The 23,172-nt window shown below is 33.6% G+C and overlaps 4 protein-coding genes and 1 pseudogene across 5 annotated transcripts; 4 read left to right on the top strand and 1 right to left on the bottom strand.

Moving 5' to 3' along the window:
* The first annotated feature begins 1,728 nt into the window (after positions 1-1,728).
* LOC120175471 lies at positions 1,729-4,571 on the top strand (annotated as a pseudogene).
* Positions 2,848-22,085, bottom strand: LOC120175472 (methylmalonate-semialdehyde dehydrogenase [acylating], mitochondrial-like). Of its 2 annotated transcripts, XM_039182099.1 has the most exons (16): positions 21,717-22,084; positions 21,468-21,547; positions 21,103-21,168; positions 20,470-20,520; positions 20,093-20,239; positions 19,924-20,019; positions 19,262-19,342; positions 18,929-19,006; positions 18,765-18,800; positions 18,635-18,678; positions 18,469-18,547; positions 18,218-18,308; positions 17,976-18,109; positions 17,852-17,857; positions 8,954-8,963; positions 2,848-2,861 (listed from the first exon to the last, which is right to left on the bottom strand). In XM_039182099.1, exons 1-13 carry the CDS (start codon positions 21,778-21,780, stop codon positions 18,003-18,005), a joined length of 1,020 nt encoding a protein of 339 aa, XP_039038030.1. In that variant the 5' UTR covers positions 21,781-22,084; the 3' UTR covers positions 2,848-2,861; positions 8,954-8,963; positions 17,852-17,857; positions 17,976-18,002. The 2 variants fall into 2 exon arrangements, with proteins under 2 accessions (XP_039038030.1, XP_039038031.1); XM_039182100.1 differs by lacking the exons at positions 2,848-2,861; positions 8,954-8,963; positions 17,852-17,857 and adding an exon at positions 3,509-3,519 and having other exon boundaries at positions 21,717-22,085.
* LOC120175473 (GATA transcription factor 28-like) lies at positions 8,787-11,584 on the top strand. Its single transcript, XM_039182101.1, has 7 exons — positions 8,787-9,223; positions 9,532-9,615; positions 9,710-9,843; positions 9,931-10,047; positions 10,230-10,335; positions 11,081-11,152; positions 11,274-11,584. The coding sequence occupies exons 1-7, from the start codon at positions 8,888-8,890 to the stop codon at positions 11,370-11,372; spliced, it is 948 nt and encodes a 315-aa protein (XP_039038032.1). The 5' UTR covers positions 8,787-8,887; the 3' UTR covers positions 11,373-11,584.
* On the top strand, positions 15,524-16,452 carry LOC120175476 (HVA22-like protein a). The gene is made up of 3 exons (XM_039182103.1): positions 15,524-15,655; positions 15,762-15,788; positions 16,130-16,452. Exons 1-3 carry the CDS (start codon positions 15,597-15,599, stop codon positions 16,386-16,388), a joined length of 345 nt encoding a protein of 114 aa, XP_039038034.1. The 5' UTR covers positions 15,524-15,596; the 3' UTR covers positions 16,389-16,452.
* LOC120175512 lies at positions 16,672-17,613 on the top strand. Its single transcript, XM_039182125.1, has 2 exons — positions 16,672-16,705; positions 16,902-17,613. The coding sequence occupies exon 2, from the start codon at positions 17,098-17,100 to the stop codon at positions 17,611-17,613; it is 516 nt and encodes a 171-aa protein (XP_039038056.1). The 5' UTR covers positions 16,672-16,705; positions 16,902-17,097.
* Positions 22,086-23,172: the final 1,087 nt, after the last annotated feature.

Here is a 23,172-nt window from a genome sequence, read left to right as displayed (position 1 = left end):
TTGAATAATCCAAATTAATCCCCAAATTCATCCATAGATATAATTAGTTTCAACCATAATTTACCCTAAATTTTATTATGTTCATACATAAAATAATATATCTTAGCCTAACGATTTTGAATAATCATCAACGTTGTGTTTTCACTTTTATCGATGGTTCTTAATTCTCAATTTGTATGTCTAAATTGTTGATAAATTATTAAGAAAAGTTACTAAAAATTATTTAAGAAAATAAATTTAATATTAGTTTAATTGTATGGGGTGCTACCCACCCTATTTATATTCTCTGATAATTCTCAATCATTTAATATTAAATGCTCACATCTATGATATTTCTGGAGTTTGAACCCGAAATCTTAAGGACCAATAATAATTCTTTTACTACTGATATCGATTGGTTTGTGGAAATTTATAACACTTTAGATACATGAAATATATAAACACGATACGAAAATAAGTTTTTTTTTAATAGCATATGAGGTCTTCAGATTTTCCTAGAAAATTAATGCAATTCTTGAACTTTCTTTTGCATACAATTTTTACCATAAAAAATCAATTTGATTATTTAACTAATATAACGGAACATTAATTGTTACGATATTGACTTGACCTATCATAATGATGATAAAACAATGTGAATAATAATGTGATAAAATAGTCAAATTAACTTTTTAAATTAAATTCAATGATCAAATTAATTTTTTAAATAATCGAGAGTTGTTTAAAATTTTTAAAGAAAAATAAAAATTATATATATATAGTTTTAGGGTGAACACAATCAATAAAATAAATAATTAGTTAAAAAATTGAATTTCAAAGTAGACACATGTCCACCCTAAACCTAATTTGGATCTATCAATGCTCATTTCTTAATATTAGTCTCAACTATTTATTTTTTGTCCTCCAAAAATCTAATATATATAATCAGGATTAATAAATTTTATATCAATTTATATTCATTTAGATTTATAGAGATCAATAGTTGAGTTTGTAAATAAACTTAGGATAAATTATACGTTTAACACTTAAGCTATCAATTTTGGTCCGTTTTAATACTTAAATTTTTATTTTTTAAAGTAATACATAACGTTTAGTTTTTGTTTAGTTTAGTACCTCGTCATCAAAAGCTTAACTGGTGATTTACACGTGACACCTTTTCTATGGGTAAATTACATCATTCATCACTCAACTATCTCCTTACTCCTATTTTGGTCACGAAAGTTCAAATCTTTTTAATTTAATTACTTTACTTTCAAATTACTCATAATTTAATCACTTTAACTTTCAATTTTATTTTTTTATTTTAATTATATATTAATAAAACAATAATAAAAAAATCATGGCACAAAAATTATTAATAAAATAAATTAGAGTGATTAAAATAGGAATAATTTGGAAGTCGAGTAGTTAAATTAATTTTTTTAAACTCTAATACTAAAATAAAAATGAAAAGATAATTAAGTGAAGAATGATTTAATTTACCCGTAAAATGCTAGACTTGTTAATAATTGAATTAGTAAGTGTAAAACCACAACCTAGTACGTGTTGGTCTCGAAGCTTTTGATGCATTGCATCCCGCGTGCATTAAAAAACGTGAATTTAGTAACTTCCCGAAAGCACAGCTCTCTCGTTAATTTCCCGCTAAAGACCTGTTCCAAAAAACACTAACAAGAAGAAACCCCTAATACATACACAGAAGAAGAAAGCTCGAAATCTCAGAAAACAAAAAACAACAGCGATCGAGTTATTCAACCATGGATGAAGAGTACGATGTCATAGTTCTAGGGACCGGCCTCAAGGAATGCATTCTCAGTGGCGTTCTCTCCGTCGATGGACTCAAAGTACATTCAGCCCTTTGATTTAATCAATTTTTCATCACTTCGTCTCATTTCTATCTTCTGTTTGGTTCGAAAGAAATGAAATATGGGTTTTCCTTTTGCGATTGCATGTTATTTTTGCCTATGACAGGTACTGCACATGGATAGGAATGACTATTATGGTGGAGAGTCGACTTCTCTTAATCTTGTGCAGGTCATCATTGTTCTTGATGAATGAAACCTTTGGTTTTTTACATTTTCCTATGCTGTTTTCTGAATCTTGTATTTCTTTCTTTTGCTATGGCGTAGCTTTGGAAACATTTCAAGGGAAATGATAATCCTCCAGAAAAACTGGGATCAAGCAGGGATTATAATGTTGATATGATGCCCAAGGTATGTATGTATGCATGCATGCATGCATGTATGTATGTAATGAAAATGCTTCATTGATTGGTTTCACAGTTCATGATGGCCAATGGAAGTCTGGTTCGTATTTTGATCCACACCAATGTCACCAAGTATCTTAACTTCAAGGCTGTGGATGGAAGTTATGTGTACAATAAGAAAAAAGTAAGATTACTGTATGTATGTATGTTAGCATTGTTCTATTGACTGCAACAAGTTAAAAGGAATTACCATAATCTTTAGGTCTACAAAGTTCCGGCGACTGATGTCGAGGCACTGAAATCGCCTTTGATGGGGCTGTTCGAGAAGCGGCGAGCCAGGAAGTTCTTCATTTATGCAAGACTATGATGAAATGATCCAAAATCTCATGAAAAATGGACCTGAATAAAGTTACAGCCAGACAACTTATCTCGTGTGTATCTCATCCTTGTTTCCCTCTATTTAGAATGTTTGTGGTCTAGAATTTAATCTTTCCCTTTTGAGAAGGGGTGTTTGATCTCTAATGTTATGCTGCTCGGACTCGGGTATCCTACACGGATATGTTCGATCTTTAGAGGGTATCCTTGTAATTATGTCCACTTACGTATCCTTGTAATTATGTCCAAGTAAATGTCCGACATGGTGTTGGACATTAGGTACCTCGGACGAGTCTAACGTATCTGCTCTTGTTGTGAGCTAATTTTTGCACTGCAGAAAGTATGGGCTTGAAGATGACACAATTGACTTCATTGGTCACGCCTTAGCACTCCACAAGGATGATAGTTACTTGGACCAACCAGCGCTGAGTTTTGTCAAGAGAATGAAGGTAAATAAGTTTCTTTCGCATCGTAGTTTAATCTTCGATTGAAGTTCGATGGTCGATTCTTCGGTGCATGCCCATATTGTTCCGTTTAGCATTATAATCAGTGTATTAATTTCTGCGTTTGTTTTGTGAAGCTTTATGCAGAGTCTTTGGCACGGTTTCAAGGAGGATCCTTATATCTATCCACTATATGGACTTGGAGAATTGCCTCAGGTGAGTCGTTTTCTGTCGTTTAAGCTTCGAATTAATAGAATACATGTTACTGTGTCTCTATCGGCAGGCATTTGCACGTTTAAGCGCGGTTTATGGCGGTACTTACATGCTCAACAAGCCAGAGTGTAAGGTAAAGCATTTCGAAAACCCGAATTTCGTACTCGATGGACATCATTCTTAAAGATGGCTACATAAACCGAGAACATAGTTAAGCTCTTCGGGTTCTGCAGGTAGAATTCGATGCTGATGGGAAAGCTATTGGTGTGACTTCTGAAGGAGAAACTGCAAAGTGCAAGAAAGTTGTTTGTGATCCATCTTATTTGCCTGATAGGGTAAACCTCTAATGAAACCCCACCCTTCTCTGTTTTTTCTTTCATGTACAAGTACGCATCCTCGAATGTCCATCGTTCGCCTTTGTTCGATCGTTGTTTTCCGATGCAACAGGTTAAGAAGGTCGGGAAAGTTGCTCGTGCCATCTGCATAATGAGCCACCCTATACCCGATACCAACGAATCTCACTCGGCTCAGGTTATTCTGCCTCAGAAGCAGCTCGGTCGTAAATCGGACATGTATGCTACTTAGTCCTCAAACAAGTGCTATAATGTAGCTCATATACTCATTTGTGTCATTTTTGGTCATGCAGGTACCTCTTTTGCTGCTCTTATGCACATAATGTGGCTCCGAAAGGAAAGTACATTGCTTTCGTCTCGGCAGAAGCCGAGACCGACAACCCCGAGGCAGAGCTGAAGCCCGGTGTCGACCTTCTGGGAACCGTCGATGAGATATTCTATGACACTTACGACCGATACGTTCCGACCAACAATCATTCAGCCGACAACTGCTTCATTTCTGCTGTAAGAAGATTTCTCTCTCTCTCTCTCTCTATATATATATATATATAGGACTACCCAATCTTCCTGATCCGAGTCTTGAAAAATTCTTGCAGAGCTATGACTCAACCACTCACTTTGAACCACTGTGAATGATGTGATGGAGATGTATAGTAAGATCACTGGAAAGGTTATGTTCTTGAGTTCATATACATATACATATATACTATATGTTCGAGTATATTATTATGATCAGGGACGGAGTTAGAAGCGTCTCTATGCTCTCTTGTTTCAGAATTAAATCTCGAAAATGTAGCTCGAATTCGAATATGATAATTTCTGATTAATGTGATGGTATACAGGTTCTTGATTTATCTGTGGACCTAAGTGCTGCCAGTGCATCAGCTGAAGACGAATGAGGCTCTAAGCTCTTCAAATATGATTGTTTTCATGCAAAAGGAAGAAGAAAACACAGTCGAGGAATCCTATTGTCTCTCATGTTTTTTTGCAGTTAAATTATTAATTATTTATATTATACTAAAATTAAATAAAAATAATTAGATAAAATACAATAATATTAAATTTTATTTTTATATTAATATGAAATTATATTGTTCATTATAATTAGTAAAAAATGTTTAATAAAATTTCCATTCAGTTGATCTACTTTTAATATATTTAAATTAATTTACAAAGTGGAACAAATCAACTTATCTCGGTGGTTAAAAGAATCATTGTTGTTTCTAGAGGTCATGGGTTCGAGTACCAACAGTTGTAGTAAGTTGATTAAGCGTTCATTGCCAAATGATTAAGAATATTTAAAACATATAACAGTTTGGAATCATTTTATAAATTGTGTTTGGTATTTTTATAATTAAAATTCTCTTATAATAATAATAATTCATTTATTACGGAGGTTAGTGTATTTATTAATTTTTTTTAAATATATTCTTTTACATGTTGTAAATATGTGCATAAAATATAATCCAACATGTTTGTAAACAATTATAATAAATTATAAATAAAAATATAGAAATCATAAAAGAATGTAATTTTAATTTTAGATGTAAAGTAATTAAATCAAATATTTATATTATAAATGGATAAAATAAATATAAATATTTATAAATATATTTATAAAAATATCAAATTTAAATATATGGATGAACAAAAGAACTAATATAATGACCGTTTACAAGAATTCATTTAATATTTTAGTTTTGTAACGTTTGTTTCCTTCTTATTGCGGAAGTAGGCTTGTAAACAAACCAAACGAATATGAATGAATATACGTTTCAATTCGTTCTTTTAATTTTGATCGAATAAACGAACCGATATGAACAACTAAATGAACTGAATTTTGTGTTCGTATTCGTTCATTAAGAAATTGACATTGTTCGTGTTCGATCATTAAAATGATAAACGAACACAAATGAACGAACATAAAACTAATAATATTATATTTGAGAAGAGTTTTTTTTTTTCTAAATAATTTTAAGTTTATATTTTCTTTAATTGATTTGAGTATTTTTATTTGGTTTTAAAATTAATTGGGTTTTAAAATATTAATGGATTTAAAGTTAAAATTTATTAGGTTTAAGCGTTGGCCTTACAGCTTCGTGGCATCACCTCCGATGGTTCGACAAGGCCGTAAAGACTCCGGACCGGGAAGTTTTAGATTTGATGGAGGACTGCTCTCCCATGGAAATTATCAGCAGATTGATACACATGGTAAAAGAAATGCCATGTCACCTATAGAGGTCAATCTTATTTCCTTAATACCAACGATTCTTGGTTTATTGAGAAATTTGGTCTGAAATTGTTGGATTCTTTTCCCCCCTGCTTGAACCAGGAAACAGAAGAGACCAGGGAAGAAATTGCTATTGACTTGCCTTCGGATGCATCTCGCGCGGTTGCATTTCGAGAGTTCGACTATTAACAAGCTGATTGATCCTCTAGAATCATTAGGGATAAGCAGGCTACAAGCTGATGAACCTCTTCCGGTGTTTGAGGTGTCGTCTCGACGGGGCGAATCCGATAAACCCGAATATTCCTCGACCTTGAATGAAGGTTCCCACGAGTCGAATGGCATCGATAATGACATCGAGTTCGAGAGTACGTGTTAGCCTTCTTCCTTTCATGAGGACATTTCTGCATCGTTCAATCGACAAACCGATGTAATTGCTATTTGCAGAAGTTGGTATTGCAGAAAATGCCATGCCAATGTGTGACGGAGAGATCATGTAGAAGCTTCGTAGGTGGATTCTTGTTGGTGGAACAACTTTATTTCAATTGCTTTTTTACTTGATGAGTCGAAGGTTTAGCCAAGATTTTATAAACCTAACTGCTGACTACCACGATCGACCAAACAGTAAACGGTCGATCGTCACATCCAATTAAACAATCAAATATCACGATCGATGTAAGGAGTTTCTAGGGATTTGAATGTTTAAAATAAAATATCTCATTTACATCGTTGTTGGGCATTTAATCGATTGTGAAAGTATAGGGGTTTTGGTCGTAGATAATTGGTTGGTCAGATGTCGTTATGTGTTCGGCAAATTGATGCCATTATTAGCGGTCAACGATGACAAAGGGGTTAAAATTAGAGTTTTAAAAGTTTTGAGGTTTTTTAAGATTTGAGAATATTTAGAATTTTTTATAAAAAAAATATAGTATGTTTTTAATTTTAAATAAATAATTTTAAAATGACCAGAACATCACACATGTTACTTAACAGAATTTTTCACAGTTGTTACAATCTAAGCATCTAAAATGGTAACGTTTGTAACGTTGGATAACTGGATTGACTAAAAAATTTAGACACATATTTAAGAAAAAACAATATAATTTAGACATTTATGTTTACATTAAGTCTTGTTATTATTATTAACTTATACACAATTTAATTCTTAATATTTTATTTTTGTTCAAATTAATCAGATTTCAATGAAAATAATAAATTGATTCATAATCAATAATTAGTATTAATATGATATATTTACATACACTAAATTGTTTTCGTGACATATAGATACATAACAAATAATTTAAAATTATAAAAAAATTATAATTTATAAAATCTATAAAAATGATAAATATTCTAAAAATTGTTTTCACTTTAATTATTTTATTATTAAGTTACTCTTTAAAATGATGTTCTTATGTTGATCAAGTCATTTGATATACTGAATTCATTTTTTTATTTTTAAATAAATAATAAATATACTCAATAAATTCAATTTTGACATAACAGATTCGTGATTTAAAAAATTAATAGTTTTTAATTAGGGATGGGCATGGCCGGGTCGAGATTTTTTTCGCCTCGATCCCGACCTGAAAATATATATCTAAAATTCGATTTCAATCTCGTTCTGCCTCGATGAACTTTAGGTTTTTTCTCATCTTGGACCCACCTCGAATTTTAGACCAAAATCGTGATCCGATTCGATTTAAATATATTATTTTTTAAAAAAATAATTAAAATAATATATTTTAATAGTATAAAAATAAAAATTATTAATATATATATATATATATATATATATAAATTAATCGGGTCGAGCAGAATTCGTGATTTTTCACCTTAAATACTGCCTCCGTCTTGTCCCGAAATTTTATACCATATAACCCACCCACCTCGCCTCGAGCCCCGAAATTTAAAAAAAAAATCATCCCTATCTGGTCGGGTTGAGTCGGTTCAAAAACATGTCGGGTTTGGATATTTTTATCCTCCCTATTTTTAACGGATTCGTAATTTAAAAATTAAAGCTTATTTTTTAAAGGGTAAATTACACGTTTAGTTTCTAAACTATCAATTTTCATATGGTTTTGTACCTAAACTTTTAACTTTTTCAACAATTATACTTAATTTTATTTTTGTTTCATTTTAATACATTCATTCAAAATTTAACATTAATTTTTGAAAAAAATGAAAGTTTATTTACTAAAATATACCAAAATTGATAATTTAGATACTAAATGGGTAAAAGTTGTTGAATAATGCAATGGAAAAAAATTTCACATAGTGCAGTCGAACAATTATTTACTTAAGTAGTGTGATTGCTACAGTGATCACTATAGGTCTCCAGGAGGACACATCGACCTATGGAGGATTTGGCGACCTATGAAGCTGCAACAACGAGAGAAGAGAAAAAAAGTTACTGCAACAGAGGATATTTTGTCGCATGGAGCACTTGACAACCTATGGAACATTTGATGACCAATGAGATCGCTGTAACAAACATCCTAGTTCAAGAAATAATTTGGTTAGAGCCCTATATGAGATTTTTTTCCAACGCCCTACATGGGCGAGGAAGCCTATTAAATGTATTAAATTTTGAACGACATGTATTAAAATAAAACAAAAACTAAATATTATCAATGATTTAAAAAAAATAAAAATTTAAATATTAGAAGAGATCAAAATTAATAATTTAAATATTAAAAGTATATATATTTTAAGATTGAAAAATATATTTCTTGAATAATTATCTGGATCAAATTGAAAAGAAAAAAAGTGTCATTCCTTGGTTGCTCACGTCAATCTGATCTATTCAGGTACCCTTCCACGTGTCTTAACATACCCTTTTTCTTCTCCTTCCTCTCCCAATCTCTTTCTTCCATCTTTCTCCTCCCGGTTCACTCGAATTAATATTTTCCTTAACCCAATTTTTTAAAATTATAATAAATTTATTATTTTTCAATAAAAATAGTTTCACCCAAAGTTTTCAATTCGTTTATGCTTCTTTAATTATTGATTCCCCCCTCTTTTTAAGATTTTATAGTCAAAAGTTTGTGATAATTCGGATGCAAAAGGAATGGCGAATTTGAACCACCAGCAGATATCCATGTTCGATTCGGATGCCATGAACTTACAACAGAACATGGAAGAAGAGCAAGACGATGACGTTCCTAGAGGAGGCGGCGAGGGAGGCGGTGGAGTGGAAGAATCGGTGGATAACCCTCAGATCGGATACCAAGAAAGCAGAGGCGTTCTTACTGTTATGAATAATGGCATGGAAGAACCTTCCCATGCCCATATTTATGGTAAAGGGTCCGATTTGCCCGGTGGTTCCGGTAATGCCGGCGCTGATCAGCTTGCCCTCTCATTCCGGGGGGAAGTCTATGTGTTTGATTCGGTTTCTCCTGATAAGGTTCGTTGCCTTTTGCATCTGGGTTAAGGTTGATTGGAATAATTAGTGAGATTATTCGTTAATCTGGTGAATTATTTAGCGACCCTTTTGTGTTTTAGTGATAATAATTTAGCTAAAAATCATTGGTTTTTGCATCTTTGTTGTGGGGAAGAAAGATCCTGTTCCATTTCGCCTCAATTTACATACAGTTTCTTTGTCTAAATCAGGTTTAGCTTGTCTGCTTGTTATGCTGTGCGTTTGTTTATGATGTTTCTTCGTGTTCTTATGTAGCATTGATGGTGTAATTCTTTGTGTTTGGTCTTTTTCAGGTACAAGCGGTATTGTTACTTCTAGGTGGATATGAAATCCCTTCAGGCATTCCTACAATGGGGGCAGTTCCTGTTAGTCAAAGGGTATATATTCGATTAATGGTTCCGGCTATCTCATCACGAATTTGTTAGGGAGGTGTTTCGTTTCATGTTTTGTACTTTTATTGTGTTCTTCTAGGGCATGAGTGACTTTACTGGGAGGTCGGTTCAACCACAGAGGGCTGCTTCTTTAAATCGGTTCAGGCAGAAGAGGAAAGAACGTTGCTTTGATAAGAAAATCCGCTATACCGTGCGGAAAGAAGTGGCTCTCAGGTATTCAGATGATCGATTCCTCTACTTTTCCCACTTGGAGCTAGTTTTTTAAAGCCATTTTCTAGCATACTAGATGTTGTTTGTCAGGATGCAACGTAACAAGGGGCAGTTCACATCAACCAAGGCGGTTTCTGATGAAGTGGCCTCAGCCTCTTCGGGCTCCAATGGGACGCCAGGTTCTGGACAAGATGAGCAAGAAACTTTGTGAGTAGCTTTTCCTATGATCGGATTTCTCTTTCAATTTATAACTGGATTGGTGTTAGACCTCGCTTAACGATGTTAGTTTCGAGATCGTACTCCAGCTATCGTTTGTTGTGTGCTAATAGAAGGGACTTCTGTAGATATCTTCTTTAATTTCTATTGTTTGGTGTAAATTTTCTGTGTAGATGTAGGCATTGCGGAATCAGTTCTAAGTCCACCCCTATGATGCGGCGTGGACCTGCTGGTCCAAGGACTCTTTGTAATGCTTGCGGACTCAAGTGGGCAAATAAGGTTTGTGAAATCACAAAATAGTTCTTTCATAAGTCTATTCCTCGTTTGATTGCATGCAGGCTCGAGAGATCATATCACGTGATGGTTGACAGTCCACTCACTTTTCGATAATCATGTGTTCTTTGTGATTCTAATGATATTTACTCGCACAAGATTATGATAAATCCATGCGATTGTTAGAACATCACATCTCTGGAGTATGACTTGTGGCGAGGGGAAGCCATTAACCATCCTTGGCCTTATAGGTTTGCTATCAGTGGCTCGAGTTTCTTAGATCGGAACTATAGGAAAAGCATCTTTCTTGGGTGAATAATCAAGCAGTCCTTAAAAGTTTGTCAAAAGCCTAGGCTTCTTATCTAATAATCTAACATAACGATCTCGTGCTGTTCTTAACGAGGACAGGCAATCTTTCTTGGCCTTATAGGTTTGCTATCAGTGGCTCGAGCTTCTTAGATCGGAACCATAGGAAAAGCATCTTTCTTGGGTGCATAATGAAGCAAACCTTAAAAGTTTTCCAAAAGCCCAAGTTTCTTATCCAAAGATCAAACAGAATGATCTCGTAACGTTCTTAGACGAGGGCAGGGAATAAAATCAAAATTTTTAAGAAAAATTAACATCGAGATTCTTGTTTCGTACTAGAAGATAGTAACTTGCAGAAAACAACCCATCTCTCAGAAAGTGAAAAATCTTCCATAATCTTTTGTAATTTCTTTGGTTTAGTCAATTGGGAACTACTGATTTGCAGGGTGTTTTGAGAGACCTTTCTAAGATATCCACTACAGCAATCCAAGATCCGACTGCGAAGACCACCGAGCAGGTATTGCCAACTCATAAACCAATATCGATCATAGCTATTCATCACTCGTTTTCATCGAGTTATTTCCCAAATTAGTCTATAAGTCTTATTAAATCGTGCTACTTCACGGGGTGTTCATCAGAGCGATGCTGAAGCTAACGACGCGGAGGCTGTGACTGCACCTACAGATGTTGTATCTTCATCGAACGGAGATAACTCCACCGTCACCGCCGAAAGATGAGCGGCTGGTTCCATCGATTACGGTGAGTGCTATGTTACTAGCTGGATGGTAGGCACAGATGTCAAACCTTGTTGTAAAAAAGGGGTTCGTTTGACAACCGTATATATATGGTCTTTCATCGTTTCGCTCATTATGTAAAGAATTGCGGAGTCGTAAGGTTGCAAGATAAAGCCTAATCAGTGTCTGTAACTTTGGAGTAACAAGAACAACAAAACTCGAGTGTTTATGTTAGAAATTTTTTTCCATGTCTGCTGAAATGGCAGTTTGTTTCGATCTTTTTCTCGACACAATCCTCTGCTCATCGTCTTCTCGACAACTATAAATGATCGAATTGCATCGGATCGTGGTCGATACGGTTCATTATCAGTCGTTTCAGGTTCGGATCAGGGTCGATTCTGGTTAATATAATAATAAATTTAACTTATAATGTTCCCAAGTTATGTTAATTTAATTTCGATTTTACAAAATTAAGCATGTATAAAATATCGAAGACTAAAATTATTTTTTTTGGGTAAAGTACACAAATTGTCCCCTGATTATAAAATATTATTTTATTGAGTCATTTGATTATTAAAAGTTACAAAATGATCATCTGATTATAGAGAATTACTTTGCTAAGTCCTTGACTATTAAAAATTATAAAATGATCATTTGAGTATTCATTATGTTTCAAACTTGTCCTTTTCTGTTATAAATTTGACGGTATTTTGAGTTGTACATTAACATGCTAACTGAGATATGACAAAATATGATCTCATAATCTCAAACGATTATCATATCTCATTCAACATGTTAACGTGCAATTTAGGATGTTAAATTTTTGAAAAAAATGATAAGTTTAGAACATAATAAATAGTCGAATGACCATTTTATAACTTTTAATAGTCGAGTGACTAAACAAAATAATTCTCTATAGTTGAAAGATCATTTTGTAACTTTCAATAGTCAAATGACTCAATAAAACATTATCTTATAGTTGGAGACTATTTGTGCACTTTAGCCTTGATTTTTTAGAGTTAAGACCAAAATAACATAATATAAAAACGTGAAAGGCTAGTTTTTTTTTAGAAAAATAAATTTATTTATTTTTTAAAATTAAAAGGACCTAATAGATTTTTTATTCGAAAAACATTCTAGTCATTCACTCCCCATTATTTGAAAAATGGTCACTTATTTATTTACTTTTGTTCAATAATTTTTTTACTATTTATTATTTTATCTATTTTTTGTTCAATAATTTTTTACTGAAACTAATAAAAGTATAATTATTTATAATTATTTTAAACGCTACTAAATTAAATTTTAGTATATCTTAAAACTTAATACATATATTCTATTAATTTATTTTTAAGTTATATATAAATGATATATACTCCTTTTCAGTTCTTTTACTTTATTTTTTAAAATATTTATAAACAAATTTTAGTTGAATCTTCGATATTTATATATTTTAATTTTAAATGCAATTATCTTTAGTTAGAGGTTCTATAAAATGAATAATTTACCTAATGTTTAGTTTTTATTTAATTTTAATACTCATCGTTAAAAAATTAACGTATTTAGTACCTAAATTATCAGTTTTTGTCCGTTTTAGCACATAAATTTTCAATTTTTTCAAAACTTAACGTAAAATTTCAAATGGGCATATTTAAATGAAACAAAAACTAAAGTTTTTAACAACGGGTACTAAAATGAAATAGAAATTAAAGTTTATGCATTAAAACAGATCAAAACTGATAGTTCAGGTACTAAACGTATAATTTACCCATATTTTTATTACTAAGTCCATCGATCTATTGAATTAATTAATTAATTCGTAGATTAAACTAATTGATCATATGAAGCTTGTAATCTTAACAATTAAATTAATTAATTAATTAAGTCGTAGATTAAATTAGTTGATCATATGAGGGTTGTAACCTTGACCAAAAGGGGTGGAATATTTTATTTTCTTTTTCAATTATTTTAGGGCACTTGTTATTTGCGTTAGAGTAATGATCATTCATATAATCCAAGAGCACTGGTTAACTAATCTAAAATGGTAATTTGATTATAACAAGTTATTTTATCGAGAGACTCGATTTTTAAAAGTTACAAAATGTTCATCTGATTGTATATTATATTTCAAACTCATTATTTTTCATTAATATTCTGACGACAGTCTGAGTTATACGTTAACCTACTGACTAAGATATGATAAAATATGATCTCATAGTCTCAAAAGATTACTATATCTCAACCAAATCTTAACGCCTAACTCGGACTCACATTAATTTTTTTTTAATGAGAAACGACGAATTTAGAATATTTTAAATTTTAATATTACTTTTTGTCGCATTTTCAGTTATACTTATTTATCGTTTGTTGCTTGAACTTTTTCATATAACAATGCAATTGCAGGTGTTAAGGAACGATTTTCATTTTTCAACATGCCGAGTGCCGACCACCACCATGTCTTTTTCTTTTATCCGTACGAGCATTCTGGTATAACCGGAGAGTTATATCGTGCGGCAGTCTTAATATATATGTCTAAGTAAAGATATTATCGGTTTTGTTATTATTTTTTATAACATTTATAGTAAAAAATTTACTTAAAACATTATTATTTCTACCTAAAACATTAATGTTTTTTAATATTTCCGGTAAAGTGCCCAATAATAACAAAACCGGTAGTAAAATTAATATTTTAGGTAACGCTTTACCGATATGTTAACAAAATCGGTAAAACGTCCAATAATAATAAAATCGATAGAAATAATAATGTTTTAGATATTTTTTTACCGAAAAACTAATAACAAAATCGATATCATATTTCCTTAGCCGTATATTATGGTTGTCGCACGTGTGCATATATGTGTTTAGTAAGAGATGTTTAAGAGACGGTAATTTAATTGAAGATTAAAAAATATTAAAAAAAACTACACTATATTTATTTTAATCAAAAATATTAATTTTTTAACATTTTAAATTATACTCAATTGAAAATATTATGTTTTTTTAAATATTTTTTATTTAGTCATTCCTTAACCTTAAAATTGGATTGTCGAATTTCGAACTCAGCTGTCACGAGTGGAGTTACTCTCCACGTTAAGCTAAATGATTGTCCCTTGTTTCCATGTGTAGAAGACCTCCGAATTATGAAATGTCAATCATGAGACTCGATCTCACGACCTCAAGATTAAAAACCTTGTGTTCTACCAACTGAGCTGGATAGTCATCTCCACGTTAAGCTAAATAAAGTTGTTAAAGCCACCAGATCAGATCTTCAGTAAAACTGTAGGTTTAAGCTTTTGTTTTGGTTTAAATATGTCATAGGTCTTTGTACTATTTCAAATTTGAGTCCTTCAATTATTTTTATTTGATTTTCTAAGTCCCTCTAACTTCTTTCAATTTTACCATTGAGAACTGACATGATTGTTATACAAAATGTAAAAATAAGTTGTAGTCCTCTAAGTTCACAACTTTTCAATTTGATCATTAACAACTATAAACATAAATGATTAAAAATACATATTATTCAATTAACGATGTTTTTATTTATTTTCAAATATTAAGGGTCAGGGGACTAAAAGTTGTTTTTTTTAATTGTAAGGTCTTCAATTAACAACAAAATTAAATATAAGTTAAGAAAGATACCAATATTTTCAAATTAAAAAAATAACTAAATTTCAAAAGATAAAATAAGATGGAGATTAAATTATAAATTTCAGGGTAAAATACACAAATGATCCTCGACTATAGGATAATACTTTATTGAGTCCATTGACTATTAAAAGTCACAAAATGGTCACCAGGCTATTCATTATGTTCCAAACTCATCATTTTCCGTTAAAATTTTGATGACAACATGAGCTTTACGTTAACCTACTGACTGAGATATGATAAAATCTGATCTCATAACCTTAAATGATTATCATATCTCAGTCAACATGTTAATGTCCAGTTTAGACGACAATTTCTTTTTTAACAAAAAAATGATGAGTTTGGAACAAATTGAATAGTCGAGGGACTAATTTGAAACTTTTAATAGTCAAGGGACTCATCAAAGCAACTCCCTATAATTAGGGGATCATTTTGTAACTGTAATAGTCAAGGGACTTAATAAAGTAGTATCTTATAGTCGGGGACCATTTGTGTACTTTTACCTTTTGTGTTTTTTTTTACCTGGTGTTTGCTTACTCCAAGAGGTTTTCTCTTGTACTTGAGCTTCGAAGCCTTGAATCCATGATGGATTTCCAAGCTCTTGTCAAGTTTGCATTGATAAGCTTCGATTCTCTTGCTTGGTAATTTCTTTTCACTTTTATTTTTCACGCTAACCCTCCCCCTTTTTTCTCTTAGGAAGTTGATGGGTTCATGGATTTCTTAATAATTTTTACATTTTCTTTGCAGGCCCCTCTTTGCTTTGGGTTATCCTCTGTAAGTATTCTTAACATATCTTCTCATGGCATAGTTAAAATATTTAATTATATGTATAATGCATTACTAGATTTCTCCGAAAGTCACGTCTCTGTGATCATTGTTTAAAGTTTTTGGAGTTTCATAACCTGAAGAAGTCCTTCAAGTTTTCGAGTTTTACAACCTTAGACGTATTTAAAGCCTTAGGACAAAAGTAATTAAACAACTTCAAGGACTAAATTGATGATAAAATATCTCAGAGGCGAAAATGATAAATTAGATCTTCTATGAGGACAAAAGTAACCCTTAAGCCATATATTTATATGAAAATGGTTGATTGTGTTTCCTTGCCTTATTGACAGACGTGCTTCCGTTCAAGCACTCGAGGCTAATTCCAACACTGAGACCAAGAGACTGGTTACCTACTGGATTATCTTCTCATTGATTTGCCTGTTCGAACATGCTTTCATTGGAATCCTTCAATGGCTGCCGTTCTGGCCGTACACGAAGCTAACGATCATCTGCTGGATGACGATACCCCGTTTCGACGGTGCTCTTTACGTCTACGACCACTTTGTTCACCCATGTGTGTGTATTGATTTGCCAACCATCATTAACTAGTTAAGCAAGCTGCAAGAGTTCTTTTTGAGCTACAATTTTCTTGCTGAAGCAGCTCATGAATGTGTCAAGCCACATGGATCACCTGAAGCTAAAGAGGTATACATTTATGTTTGAATATGTGTCGGACACACATTTCGGTTCATTCGATTAATGCAGTTAAATTCGAATAATGAATATCCCTACTTATGAGTCTTCTATATGATCTAATATCGTTGTGTTTCACAATGTAGCCAAAGGGGACTGAGCCTAGCGTATTGCAGAAAGATATAAAACCTGTCCAAGCAACAGAGAGAAGAGAAGTTGCTCTGGCGAACCCGGTAAAGTTCTGTATTGTTTTTCTTCGGAAATGCGTCATCATATACGAGAACTTCCCGAGTGAAAGAAGAATCTCTGTTTCAGGATGACTCGAAACTTCGAATATGCATGAGAATTAGGCTTTTATGCATTGCCTAGTTCTCCATTTTCTTCTACAAACTTTTTGATTAGGAATGCTGACTTGAATTACTTTTGCAGTTGCAGGCAACCGGACCCGATGCTGTTAAGACAGTGAATGATGCGATTATGCTTCCGGGAATCAACGGAGAAGCGGGTTTCGATCTTACCGAGATACCTTCGGATAAGCAAGTTCAGAAGGAGTGGACTTGTGCTATGTGTCTAGTAAAAGTCAAAAGTGAGAACATTGAATATCCATCTACAAGGAAGGAAACACATGAATGCATCTGAGAGGTTAACGAAAGCAAAGAACCAGCCTTGCAAAGGCAATGTTGGTTCGGGTTCGGCGGTTAAGGAAACTCTGAAACACGGCTCAAGCAGTAATATTCAGGGAAGCCAAAAGAAGCAAAAACCTCCCAAAGGCCAAGTATCTGCTGCTGCTGCTTCAGTGGCGCCTATGAACTCTGATCTTCCCAGCAATATTGCATACACATGCTACAGGGCAGTGAATCCTAAACCCGAGACAGGCGAATTTCATCTGCCGAAAGAGGAATCAGAGAAGTCGTTACCGACGACTAACATGGCGGGAAGTCAAGTAAAATCAAGTGAAAAAGTACAAGGGCAGCTACAGGTTGGAAAGGAAGATGGTGAGACTACAATTCCTCAATTTTGGTGCACCATATGCAACGTAACCTGCAGTCGATCGGAGGACTTGAACTGTCATCTCTGGGGAAGGAAGCACTTAGCCCAGATTCAGAAGCTGAATAATCTTCAAATAAGCAAACTTACTTGAGTCGAGCTTCAAGTCTCCACAACCATAAAACTTGCAAAACACGTCATCTCGATTAAAGTTCTTTTTCTACTTTAGGGTTTTTTTAGTTTTCAGCATGTGATGTAGAAATTTATCATCCAGAAGTAGTTTTTATGATAGTTTAAAATGAAAATGCTTTATCCTCAACCACTACAAACACAATGAGAAGGAAAATGTGTCTGCAACCATAATTTAAATGCTTCAGCCTTACATAAATGAAGAGAAGCTCAACAAACCATCGTTTTTTCTGAAGACAGTACTAGTTTTACTTCAACATTAAGAAACATTATTACCCCCCTCAAAACAATTTTCAGCAATTTGCCCCCATTTTCCTGGACAGGAACTCCTGACAGAACAATCCGACATCATGATTACAACTTCTGCGATGTTGGCATCGCTAGGGAAACTCCGCTAGGTAAATCCTTCCATTGTTGAGTCACTGTCTTAATCTGGGTGAAAAAGTTAACGCCAGGCTTCCCTGCAATTAAAGAGTTTCCAAGTCATAAAGTCCGGTAAAAATGGGGGGGAGGGGGGTATCGGCGGATGGTGAGTTGAAGAACCATGTTAGTGATAATGTATATATTACCGTAAAAGTTAAGGTCACCCGCGAAAGATGCCTTGCTGCCAGTAAACGAGAAAAACGGCAAGGGAACTGGTATGGGAACATTGATGCCAACCTGAATATAATCAAAGCAACTTAATGATATGAACTTTAACAGGCAACAAAGCAATCATCTTTGATCTTATGTGTTTCGGAACGGGTACTTTTATAGGTTATCTACTTGCAGCTCTGAACAATTTTAGATATATCCTACTATATTTCACCGATAGTTTTACCTGCCCAGCTTCGATCTCTGTCTGGAATTTCCTTGCTACAGCACCGGAATTAGTGAATATAGAAGCACCATTACCATATCTGAAACAGAGCACAACTCACAAGTAAAACAAACATGAACATGTAACTTAAAGAGGACCAAAAGATGAAGTCTGATTCAGGATGTACTTGTTTCGATTAACAATGTTTATCTCGTCGTCCAAGCTGTCAGCCTGAACATGGGGAATGAAAGAAGAAATAGTTGGCAATACTTATGAAAGAAAAAGTATGATCAGTGAAGAAACAGGAAGTAACCCACCTTCATGCAAATAAGAACTGGGCCAAAGATTTCCTCCTGCACAGACCGAAATAGAGTAGTCAGGTATCTTATATGAATGTTGAAGTCATTTTACCCACCCACTCCTGGTATTTTATGGATCACAATCTAAAAATGCATTACAAATCATGAACAGAAATGAATACCTTATAACACTCCATGTCAGCTGTGACATCAGACAAAATTGTGGGACCAATAAAATTGCCTTTCTCATATTCCGGAACCTATTTTGTCACTCATAGATAGTTAGTAACATGTTTTTGTTGAAAGTTTGAAAATCTAGTTATCAACAGGGAAACAAAGTCCTAACAATCTCTACTGCCAACAGACCCAAGACAAATCAATTTTTAAGTGGTTCCAAATATCCAACGATTTTATGAAAGGATTATTCAATATTGAAGAGGGAATACGCTACAATCTATATGATGCCAAAAGTGAAAAGTGGTTGAGAAAATGAATATGGCCGAAACATTAAATACCACAATATTTCTCCCATCAAGCAGTAGTTTGGCTCCACTATCGACTTCTGATTGAACTAATCTGCATATTCGTTCTTTAGCCTGTGAATGCAAAAGGATTCCAATGAAAAATAAATAAATAAACATCAAGGATCCAAACAAATAAAAGAATGAATCGAAAGCATTAAAAAGGGCATCACAATTGGTGTGATTAGCTCCCATCCTCCTAGATAGATTCAAGTTGACTCAGGCTCCAACTTTTTGCTGGAAATCCCAGCTTCCAGTCAGTGTTTTTGATTCTTCTAATAATATGTTATACCAGTAGCCTTCAATAACCTGATCATGATGAGTGGCCGGAGCTCATCCTTGCATCGTCTGTGCTTGAAAGTTCTTATTGTGTCATTTCTTGTAGCTATCTAGATTACTCTTTCTTTTTGGCAATAGAAAAGGTGTATGGATGAAAGATAAGATAAAAAGGAAGAAAGATCTGCACTACAAAAATGGGCAACCCTGTGATGAACCTGAGACCTTGATACAGGTAGGCCTATGATAAATAACAGAGTTTATATTGTCCTCCTAGAGAAATAGGGCATTTCAATGTCAGAAAAAAGTTTAGGAATGATTTCTAGTATTGTGCCAGAGGTAGTGCAGAAAAGGTGGGAAATATCTGAAACACACATTACCTCTTTGCTAATAACTGGACCAAGGTCCGCATCAGGTTCAATTCCAGCATTAACTTTAAGACCTTTGGCACGTTCTACCAGGTCATTCACCCAGGAAAAGGTCAGGATCCCCCTTAATCGTAGCTTAAAAAAATTCCAACAATATGGGAGGAAAAACACAATACCAGGTTTCTGAGTCACCAACAAAGACTACTGTGCTAAGTGCCATGCACCTCTGCCCGGCAGCACCAAAACCAGCAGCAAGTAGAGCATTTAGCGTAGCTTCCTTGTTTGAATCAGGCATGACAATGCCATGATTTTTAGCCCCCATGTTAGACTGAGAAGAATAATTATTAAGAAGGAAGTTTAGTTCAACTTTAGATAGTCATAGAAGTTGCTCAGCATCCAAACTATTATCAATCGGCAAGTTGGAGAGACCAACCTTAAGTAAGGAAATTGCAAATTGTAAAGTTAACTGATGCCAAATATGGTAGCTTAACAGAACTAATCCTGTCACTAGGAGATATATTGTGTATTGCTTACCAATGCAAGTTAAATGCACTTTACCTGTACACGTTTTCCTTTAGCAGAAGCTCTTCCATATATGTGCATGCCAGCCTTTAGAAAATAAAAAAAAACATCAAGAAGAATATAACCAACATATTGAACTGCTTTGTGAAACATCAATGACCTTTCATGAATTGCAATAAGAAGTCCAGGACAGAAACTAGACATCATCACAGTCAAATCACAACAGCAATAGGCATGGTAACTTTCCTACCAAGTACAAAAAAAAATACAATTTATGCAAAGGCGGATGGGGCAGGAGAAAATTAACATGATAAATAGTTGATATCTTGAAAAAACCATAGGGAATCACTAGAGAAAGGAAGAGTTAAAATTTAACCATCCAAAGTGCAGAACATGTGAAGAGCAGATCCTGGGAGAACCAAACAGTAACACCTACTTCGTTGAAGACATAAAATGTGAAGCCAAGAAATGGAAATGGGTAACGTAAATCATCAGTTTTTCATATTGGGTACTGCATTGACCAAAGAACCTTTGGTACTTCACAAAATTGTTACATTAGGCTACTACTGCAAGTAGCATCAACAACAAGACAATAATCAAGTTTAATATACTTAGATCCCAAGTGAAATATACCCATCTGTGTGCTTTGGATACAAAAGGCATACTTACAGTATTGGAACCAACAAATGATATGGCTCTGATATTTTCATCGTCACAAATAGCATTAACAATGTCCTGCCACAACAAAATATATTGGAATATGTAAGGTAAAATTAACTCAATGCAACATTTAACATTTATACCATCCATACAACCATGAAGAAAAATATATATATATACACACAAATGTGCGTGTGTGTATTTATAGATATTGACTGCAGAGGGTAATGCACACTGTGCATTAACAGAAAAGTCATTACTTTGATATTCAAAGAGACATTTAACGGATTGCAACTTGCAAACGCATGCATTTATCAGGAAAATGATAAACAGAACTGTTGGATACCATAAAATCGTGTTAGTGAAGAACATACATTGGTGCCATGGACTATATTTAAGACACCATGGGGAAGACCAGCTTCCATTGCCAACTCAGCCAGCATCATGGATGCCCCTGGAAAGCATAAAAATAACATTTTAAGGAAGAATTAGAGAGTAAAGTGAAGTCATGTAAGGACAAAAAGAATAACCAAGTTGTCCACTAAGAATGAACACATCACAACAAAATGAGTAAAAGCAAAGTCTCGGATTCTACACCATAACAGTTAGATCATTGCACTCACCAGGATCTTTTTCTGATGGCTTTAAAATAAAGGTATTACCACATGTAACTGCGACAGGTAACATCTGCAGTAAAATAATAACACCATATGACACTTTTTCTCTTTTAGAGAGTTGATAAAGCAGGTGAGAAACTACACAAACTCGGAAGAAGCATCAAAATTAACAGTTTACCTTCTAGACAATCAATATTAGTGAAGAAACAAACCAGGTGGTATAAGTTCCTAAGTTTATGAAGAAATATGATTGCACTAAAATGCAAGAAATAAAAATCCAATAAGATTCATAAGCCTGAAATTTAAAATGGGAACAAACAAGTTCTACTAGAAATAGATACAACTTAATCAAGCAAACTTATCTCAACTATCAATCTAGCTTTGCGACCTGTGTACTAGCCAAAAAGTGGGTTAGCAATGTCAGTGTTGTGTGGCTTCTGGCCCTTAGATATGCATGTATAGTTGCATCAATCCAATACAACATATATCCTTAAAGCTTGACTTGATGGCTATGTGAGACCGAGCCAATAATTCAGTTGAGCGAGAATTGTACTGATGTTATGTGTCATCGGGTTCTCCCTTAATGATCTACCCGATAGCTATGTAAGGACCAAAAGATCATTCAACAACTTAGTGAAAATTTCATCGATGCTATGCGATGTCAGGTTCCCTCAATTAACTAGTGTCTGATGGCTATGTGAGACTATATACTAGTCAATATTGCATTCAGACAATGCACAGTAAAATCAGTGTTGCATTCAGATAATGCACAAGAGTATCAGTGTTTCAATTAGATAATGCTTAACAGTTATAGTCATTAGGGTTAGAATCCCTTTAGATGTATACTCACGGCGAGACCCTTAGCAGAGGATGAAGGGAAGCGTGAAACTCTTTCTTCAATGATAGAATAGTTAAACCCTAAGTAGGTAGCACTAGATTAAGATCATGCATGTATCTACTACTTAGTACCATGTCTTTAGCATGCTCATGTTTATGAAACTCATATTAGTACCATGTCTTTAGCATGCTTATGTTTATGAAACTCATATTAGTACCATGTCTTTAGCATGCTTATGTTTATGAAACCCATAATGCTGCTCTAGATTAGCGATTATATTATGGGTTTTGTAAACTCAATGTTAGAATGTTTTCATAAGACCCTTATTATTGTATTCATATTTATAACTCAAAGTTTTATTATTTTGATTTTTAAATTATGTGTCATTGCGCTCTGGTTTATAAAATGTTTTATAATTGTTATTTATGTCTTTTATAATACCATTCAACATGTTGAAATGAAAATAAATAGGTTTTGAAAATCAGGGGTTGCCTCGGCGACCCAATGTGACACTTTAGGCCCATTCATGTTTAGAGTGTTACAAACTCAATTTATCATTTTCGTTCCTATAGTTTTTTTACATCAATTTAGTCCTCGAAGTTGTTTAGAGGCATCCTCGAAGTC

The sequence above is a fragment of the Hibiscus syriacus genome, unplaced genomic scaffold, assembly GCF_006381635.1.
Source record: "Hibiscus syriacus cultivar Baekdansim isolate YM2019G1 unplaced genomic scaffold, ASM638163v2 tig00112206_pilon, whole genome shotgun sequence".
In the NCBI taxonomy this organism is placed as follows: Eukaryota; Viridiplantae; Streptophyta; class Magnoliopsida; order Malvales; family Malvaceae; genus Hibiscus; species Hibiscus syriacus.
Note: the sequence above shows the minus strand (reverse complement) of the source record. Positions and strands in the feature narration are given on the sequence as shown.